Source organism: Culex quinquefasciatus, chromosome 1 (genome assembly GCF_015732765.1).
Source record: "Culex quinquefasciatus strain JHB chromosome 1, VPISU_Cqui_1.0_pri_paternal, whole genome shotgun sequence".
NCBI classification, from domain to species: Eukaryota; Metazoa; Arthropoda; class Insecta; order Diptera; family Culicidae; genus Culex; species Culex quinquefasciatus.
In genome coordinates, this window is record NC_051861.1 from 2,927,874 (window position 1) to 2,936,717 (window position 8,844).

The 8,844-nt window shown below is 37.9% G+C and overlaps 1 protein-coding gene across 1 annotated transcript; it reads left to right on the plus strand.

Annotated features, from left to right (window-relative positions):
• The first annotated feature begins 1,296 nt into the window (after nucleotides 1-1,296).
• On the plus strand, nucleotides 1,297-6,978 carry LOC6035212. The gene is made up of 3 exons (XM_001845389.2): nucleotides 1,297-2,811; nucleotides 5,792-5,953; nucleotides 6,015-6,978. Exons 1-3 carry the CDS (start codon nucleotides 1,576-1,578, stop codon nucleotides 6,612-6,614), a joined length of 1,998 nt encoding a protein of 665 aa, XP_001845441.2. The 5' UTR covers nucleotides 1,297-1,575; the 3' UTR covers nucleotides 6,615-6,978.
• Nucleotides 6,979-8,844: the final 1,866 nt, after the last annotated feature.

Here is an 8,844-nt window from a genome sequence, read left to right on the forward strand (position 1 = left end):
CTAGATATCCTTAATCTTCACCTTAGATATGAGCATAACTACTAGTAAGGCTATCAACTCTTGCTGAGCAAAAATCCGTATACTTGACCAATACGACACCGTTGTATAACAAAAAATGTCAAGGAATTATTTAGATAAATTTGGAATTTGGTAATTAAGAATATTTTTGAAAAGCGTTTAAAAGTTTACGAAATGTCAAGTTTGCTTTTACGAATAACATCGTTGTCAGTGTTTTCACGAAAATATTTCTACAGTTTTTATTGAAAAGGTCCTATAAATAAAAGCACAACATAAGGTTTTCACAAGATTTAGAAAGCTTTTGGATCTTTTATTTGATAAATATGTTTTGTAAGGAAAACCCGGAAAATTGTGCAAGTTATCCCTCTATAATCAAACTGACAGTTAAATAAAAATGTCTAATGAGCAAAACCTTTGGCCCAATCAAAAAAGGAATTAATTTTTTTTAAAGAATTTAAAATTCCGTGCAAATCCGTATTATGCGAAAAATTCCGTACGAAAATTCCGGCCTGTGTAAAAACCGGGGAGAGGGTCGAAAATCCGTACGGTAAGGAAAAAATCCGTACAGTTGTGTAGCCTTAACTACTAGTAATAAATAGTAAGCTAGTTGTATGGAGAACTAAGACGCATACAATCGCACTAATTTTCCATTAAAACCTAATCTGATGCCTGCATTAATTTTGCTGAAATTTCAGCCACCGTTTTATTATAAGTAGAATGTATGGAATTTCCAAATTGATTTCCAAAACATTGTAAGAGTTTTAATATGATTAAATGTTGCATACTTTTTAAACAATTTTTATTTAGGTTTGAAATTTTATTTCATGAGGAAGATGAATTCTTACAGCAAAATAAATACATAAATCGCACTTGTTTTTGATACTTTTCTATAATGATTTATATTACATTTCATTCGAATTTAACTTAGTCAAGAGTATTGTTTTAGATTCAGGCAAAAGAATAAAATAAGAATTTTGATTATCAATGTTTCAAATTTAGATTTTTTCAGTAACCAGCTATTTCAAGAAAATGCTGTTTTGATACTTGTGCTACATTCAGGACATCTCACTCTTTCTCTCTCACTCTCCTTCTCTAAGCATAACATATTTCACTCTAGCAAACAATTCTTTCATATCGGCAATTTTCCTCTCGGCTTTTCCACGTCCAAAGCATGGAGCAGGGAAAATCAACAGTAGCAACTCCATGCTCACTACACAGAGAGGAGTGAGTGAGAGAGAGTGTCAACCGCGACCGTCGAGATTCAAACTAAGCAAGATGCCGCACATGTGCGTTCTAATAAAGCAAAAAGATCTTCAAACCCCGTCACACGACACGATCCTTCCCGCCGGCACAAGCGATCTTGTTGGTTTTATTTGGTGTCACTCGTTACGCGACGCCCGGCCCGACAGGACGTGCTTCCCGCTTAGTCATCCGAATCTCTGCGAAGAAGTCTTGGGAGCAGCAGAGGTGCTTAGCTAGATTTTCTCGAGCGCGCGCGATCAGTTTCGTTTCAAGTGTTTCACGTGGGTGATGTTCTAGTGTGTGCGGTTTTTGAAGATGTTCGTTGGTCAAGTGGTTAACGGTAGCCAAGGTGTCGAACAGTTTGATTTGGGTGTGCCGATCGTGAACTTTAGCAACATGTCCTTGCTGACCCCGACGACGCCGGGCATGGTGAAGGATCCGGTGTATTACGGGGAGAGTTGTCCCAGTGCAAAGATGTTCTACGGGGAAGCTCCGAAGATTGAGTGCGCCTTTTCGCCGGGTTCGACCTCGAGTCAGTCGTCGTACGAAGATAACAACGCGATGGTGACGGGAGTCGCGCCGTCTTGTGAAATATACTCCGGCGGTGCTGGATACCAACAGCAGCAACAGCATCCACCGTCTTGCATGATGATGCAGCAAAAGTCGGAAGATCTTTACTTCAAGTTCGATCCGGAGTACATCGAAAGGATGCAGTCATCGGTGTGTCTTTCGCCAGCCACCACGATCGCGACTCCGTTGACGTGCAACAGCGTGGTGACCTGTCAGTCCGACTACTTCAACTTCAACGAGGTCAACTGCCAGTCCAAGAACCAAAGTCCCTGCTCGTCACCACCACTCGACCCGTGGATCACCTCATCCCTCGCGATGAACTTCCCAAACATGCCACCAACGACGGTCGTCGCACCCCCATCCGACTCCCCAAAACACGACAACGTCGATCAGCAGCAGGTCGTCCAACCGCTGCCCTCGATCAAGTCCGCGTTCGGCAACTCGATCCAATTCGACGACGGCACCAAAACTGGCTGCTACTCCCAGACCAGCAACTATCTGATCGACTACTTCGACACGAGCTTTCTGGACCAGTTCAACCAGAACGTCGACATCGGTTCCAACTCAAACACCAGCAACGCCGACGCCTACCAACATCCCGAGGTCAACTACAACACCGCCGAAGCCGCGGTAGAAAAGCCCAACCGCGAGTTCAAGGACATCTGGCAGCAGAACCCAGAAACCACCCCCATGCCCATCATCAAGCAAGAATCGATCGAGGATGAAAACGAGGAAGTGTCGGGTGATGAAGATCCGGACGAAGAGATGCTCGAATGTCTGTGGACGGATTGTAATCTGCGGTTTCCGAGCCAGGGCACGCTGGTGGCGCACATTGAAAAGTATCACGTCGAGGTGAAGAAGGGCGAGGAGTTTGCGTGCCACTGGTTGGAGTGTCCGCGGCGGTACCGGCCGTTCAATGCGCGGTACAAGCTGTTGATTCATATGAGGGTGCACTCGGGCGAGAAGCCGAATAAGTGTCCGGTGAGTAGATGGGTTGGGATGTTATCTAACTATTTTTAATTTTGCCCTTCTAAAGGGTTGATAAATTGGATTCTTATCATCATAGAGCTGCTTTTTGCAGGTTTGAATATCAAATTAATAATTTTATAACCAAAAAATAAATTTAGGTCGCTTGATCTTATTTTTTAAATCAAATTAAAGATGTCTCTGCAAATTCATTTATTTGTAAAGTTGAACACAACAGATAATTATTCAAAACATACCAGTAAAAATCTCATACTATATATTCGTAATCAAACATATGACGAAGGCTCATGAAGTCACCATTAAAACGTAAATTTGGTAGTTTCAATATGGCCATTTTCTGCTTTTAATGATTTGAAAAATTGAGACACTTTGTTTAAATATAGAAAAAATAACTTTTATGATTTGGCATCAGAAACAACAATCTGACTTTTCGATACAGCTCAAAGATTCTTTATTACTCAAAATCAATTCAATGCAGTAATTTTGTAACTCTGTTCCAAAAATTAATGTTTTATTTCATAAAATGTTATATTTGAGTAATACTTTGCAGAGTTGGAGAAATATTAAAACTGTTTGATAAAATTTTGTTACAGTTTTCTGGATCAAACTTTAAAAAAGTCTTGAAATATTTAATTCTTAGTTTATACATTATGTTCATAACTAGAAAAAATACACATCTTCAATTCCAAGAAATCTGTCTAAAATATAGGGTTTAGAGGTGGGCAAAGCCGCTCTTTATCAGGAGCCACTCATTTTCGTTCGGTCATTAGAAAGAGCCGCTCTTATGAACGGCTCTTTCGCTCTTTTTCAAAATTTGGATGAAAAGCTTTTTTTAAGAATCGTGTGATTTTATAATTTATTTTACACTGGACTTTTATAAATTATTTGATAAAAAAAATAAAACTGAAAACGAGAAGATGCCCTTGAAAACCATAGGTCTTGGTGGCTCTATGTCAAGATTTCTACTCGAACCTAAACATCTAAACATCCTAAACATCATCTAGGATGCTGGACAAATTGATATTAATTTTAAAAATGCGTTTATTTCTGCAAGAATTGAACTAATGCTAATATTTATTTGGAGAAAGTATGATGTGAACTCTTTTCTAAATTCTGATTTAATCGATAAAGTCTATAAACGCTTAAGTTTAATCGGACAAATGGATTTTTTTTCCAAAATCTCTAAACTGTTCAGTAGATTTTTGGTAGTTTTTTTTTTAAATTATGCAATTTGAAATGCTGAAATTTGTGTTCCGGGTATACACCAGGAATTATTTGGGATTATTTTTTATAAGGATTGAAATATTTCAAACTGCATTTTCAATTCTCAAAACCAAATTCAAGACTACAATTTTTTTGAAGTTCGATAAATTATATTTATAACAAAAATCATGCCATCTTGAAACGGTTCTTTCAAAAAACCAGAGTTTAAAAAAGAACCACGGTTCTTTTTTTGTGAGCCACGGTTCGTTCGCTCTTTTCAGTGAACCGGCTCTTTGAGCAGCTCGCTCTTTTTTTGCTCACCTCTAAAGGGTTTCAAACACAATTTGTGACTTTTGATTATTTCGGGATTCTGGAAAATAAGCTTAAAATGTATATTTCTCTGAATGCATATTTATTTTTTTATCAAAGACTCATGGCTTATCTACAGTCACTTAGCTTAGAATAGCTAAGTAAAATAAAAAAAAAGTTATTTAGAAAAAGTACACAACTCACGACCGTCATCTACAATCAACTTAGAAAACTGGCTTGCTGGGCCGATATACATTGCTATATGGTTGTTTGTTTACCTTTGATATGGAAACATCAACTTAACATAGATTTTGAAATTTTCCAAACCATACGTCAAATTTCTAATTTAATTACTGAAATTTTCCAAACCATACGTCAAGTTTCTATTTTTTTTTTTTGAAAAACTTCTGATGATAATGGTATATAATATGCTAAAGCATTCTATTTTATAATGCAGCGAAATACCTTTTTCAAATGTTTTCAGTTAACTGAAAATATGTAGGAGAGAGTGATAGGCAAAACAAACTAAAAATGTCAAATGTCAAACCCAATTTTTATTTTTTGAGCAAAATTGTTTTATACATTGTATCAGTCAGGTTACCGTTCGAATCTTTCAAAATAACAATAAATTAATCAAGATATTGTTTGCCTAAAGTGATACGTCTATTTTGATGAGCTGTTTCAAAATTTAAAATTTAAATATTTAGCAATTTTTTGTTGATCTCTGATTTTTCGGGAAATTTTTAAATTTTACAAATTGTGGATTTTGATATGTGATTTTTTTTTGAAAATTAAATTCAGGATAGCATTGACATTTGGGAAAAGTAAAAAAGGAAAAAAATCAATCAAAATTTTGAACTTAAAAACATCTGATACCGGATTGTTTTGAAATCTAGTTTGAAGTGGTTTAAAACATGTCTCAAATCATGTTTTCAGATTTCCGCAACATTTGTAAATTTCCGGATAGTTGCTTCCTTGACTTGATATATAGTTCACACTGACAAGTTGCCGTATCCAATAAAACAACAAATTACAAATTACAAATTACAAATCTTATCAAAGAATTGATAAAAGCTTAAAAGGTTTGAGGCAACATAAATTAGAAACAAAATTTAACAAGAGTAATAAATTATTAATGATTTTTTGTTATTTGAAAAATTTAACACTCTAGCAAAAAAATAATCAAATCGAATCGGCAAATTCATCATAATGCTTCGAAGAAGCAAATTTATCATATTTTTTATACACTTTTTGCTTATTTCCAGGATTTGAAATCAAGCCGGAAGTTGAACCTTGAATATGTTTAAAACATTTCGTATTTCAAAAGGGCTTCAGAGTCTGGAGCTCAAACTTAAAAGCCAATCAAGCCAACATGTGTTCACGATAACTTTGCGCTCAATTTACGACCAATGTCCCCACCAAATGCTAATGACCCGCGCTCATGTTTTCTTCCTCATTCTAGTTCTCCGGCTGCGAGAAAGCATTCTCCCGACTGGAAAACCTCAAGATTCACCAGCGTTCCCACACGGGCGAGCGGCCCTACAATTGCACGTACCTCGGCTGCACGAAGGCCTTCAGCAACAGCTCGGACCGGGCCAAGCATCAGCGAACCCATTACGATACGGTAAGTTGTTAATCGCCTTTCAATTTTGAGTTTTTTAAATTAGTCTTTAATTTCTTTCCAGAAACCGTACGCCTGTCAACTGCCGGGATGCAACAAGCGCTACACGGATCCGTCCAGCTTGCGGAAGCACGTAAAGAACCACGCCTGTAGGACGGAGGGAGGCCAAGGAAGTGGTCGTCGCAAGTCGCACAAGGAAGCGGCGACCAACATCCTCGCGAATCCACTGGCGTCCATTCGACGGCACTCGGAATCGTCTGTTCTGAGCCAACAGGAGGTCGTGTTGACGCAGCAGGATTCTGCGATTCCGGTTGGTGGCACCGGGGATGGGGACAGTGTCGAGTTTGAGTTTGACGAGGTGTTTGAGGATGTTCCACAGGCGACCAACGGAGTCGTAACCGTCGTGGATTACAACGGATCAAGCTTGAACGAAGTGAACTCCTGCTTTGGACGGATGATGCAGCCGGAGGACAGTTCGATGGCGACAGCCGAGGGAAAGACCTGCCAGGACGAGTACATTTCGTACGAGTGTGTGAAGAACTTTTTGTCCGCCGAGGAGACCGGCTACCTGGGGGAGTACGCAATGGAACAGTCTTCCGCAACGGATCACACTCCGAAGGAGATTCCCCCGTTCGAGTACGATTTCTTCAACGGAGTAGTTTAGTTAAAATCCATCATTTTCAACCACTTTTATCTTAGCTAAATGTTAGTCGATTGTAAGATATAGAGAGAGCCACGTGCGAGACAAACCCCGTACTTAAGGTAGCTTTAAAATTAATTGTCGTATCGAATCTTCCAAACAAACTGAAAGTTTACAAATTTTGCTTTATTTAGTGCGTAAGTTAAACGAAAAATACCAAATATTTTTCTCACTCTCTCTGCAACCAGTGCCAATCCAAAGGACATTGCCAGTGTTTTAGCGTGTAAAGTTTACTTTCTAGAAAGGATATCAATGTATACCAAAGCGTTTCTTTTTAATTATTTTGTGTAAACACTGTTATGAGATTATGAAGATTTTTATGAAAAAACAAACACGGAAAAATTATATACCAAACAAAAACCAAAGAAAGACACCAAAACTTCTGTTACATGAGTTACGAAAGTTCAAAAAGCGTTTGTGATTATGGTTGATTGACTTTTTTTAGTCTTCCAAAGTTGGAAAACGTCAAAAGTTTTATTTTGAACAGTTTCAAGAAAAAATAGTAGATACTGATGCTAGTAGTTTATATGTATATATTTTTGAAGCTCATTCTATTTTCGCCCCAATTTAGGTTGGATCTCGTTAGGTTAAGACTAGTGTAAGTAATGATTACAGTTCGGTAAATAAAATAATCGAAATTCAATTAAAGATGTCTTTTATTTTGATTACAGAGTCCAGCTTTGTTTCTGCCGTTCTACGCATAGTTGTCCCATGTTATATTTTTTATGATTTTTTTTTTCACTAAATGTTTTGGTTTGGTGTTTATTTTCAGAAAACCATGTGGAGGAAGATCTGGAAAGTGTTTGAGAGCCTCAGTAGAGTTGGATAGCAGCAGCCCAGGACCAGGTTCGTTGACAGCTCATGACCTGAGGGTTGTCGAGCAGTAAATGTAAAGTAAGTAGCTCGGCTAAGACCACCCAAATCGCCAAACAAAACAATACGAATCATATTATTTTAGCCAAGCAACTTCCATGCCAAATTTGAGCCGAATCGGAGCACTTTTGTTTTGGATCATGCTGGTTTAACGTGGAATCGCTGTATTACAAGGATTTGTAATTTACTGTAATTTAGGATTACGTAATCCTCAATAACATCTTCGATTGAAATTGGTTACTACATCTGTGTAACTCTACCGAGTTGCGGCTGAGGACAAAACGCAAAGGCCAGAAGAGCCAACCAAGACCCCTACACAATCCCCCTTCCCTTCCCACGCCTTGTCTTTAACATCAATCCCTTCCCTACTAACCCCGAGTAGGCCGCGGGTAATCGGCTCCCCTCCCACTAACATTTACACACAAGATCCTCTGTAATTATTAAGTTTTTTGTAATTACAAAAGCCGACTCGGTCCTAACCAGGTCCCAGTACCGAAAAGGACCTAATAAAAATAATTTTATTAAAAAAAAAAAATCTGTGTAACTCTGAATGGAGCACCGGATTCGAGTGGTAGAAATGACAGTTCTCCCATAAGGAATACATTGTAGAAAAAAGCAAAAACTGCTCGAATGGAAATGCTCCATTAAAAATTGTAAATCTTTAAAATTTGCGATTCCGTCTCCAAACAATTGTTGCACTGCCATATTTCCTTGTAACGATTTTCAAGCACACTCGAATTACTGAATTATTTTGAGCCATATTTATTTTGAGTGAGCTTCTTATTTTTCTTGCGTTTTTCACTTACTCACGCAAAACAAAACAATAAATTTTTAAATTAGAAGTCTTTACCAAAAATTTCTGCCGATTTGGTCTAGATTTGGTCTCGTCTGGTCTAGTCTCGTGATATCGGGGCACCTTTAAGTAGTGTTTTCCGAAAAAAAGTGTTGCCATTTTGACAGTCGGCATTCGCGTGGCAGATTTTCAAACTTTGATCAAGTTATGCCCAAGATATAAAACAATGGAGCACCGGATTCGAGCATTAGAAAAGACAGTTCTCCCATAAGAAATACATACTAGAAAAAAGCAAAAACTGCTCGAATGGAAGTGCACACAACTTTTGTAAACAATGGTGTATCCCTCTCACACAGCAATGGAATAATCATCATCAAAAGAAAATCATTGGACGTTCATCAAGAGAAAAAAATCAAAAGGGAACATGGCTCTCTTCTCTCGCGTACGAAAGATCGGTAAAAGAAATCTAAAAAATAATCATCTTGATTATTCGGCAGAACATCTTTTTCACTACTAAACTTGCAAGTG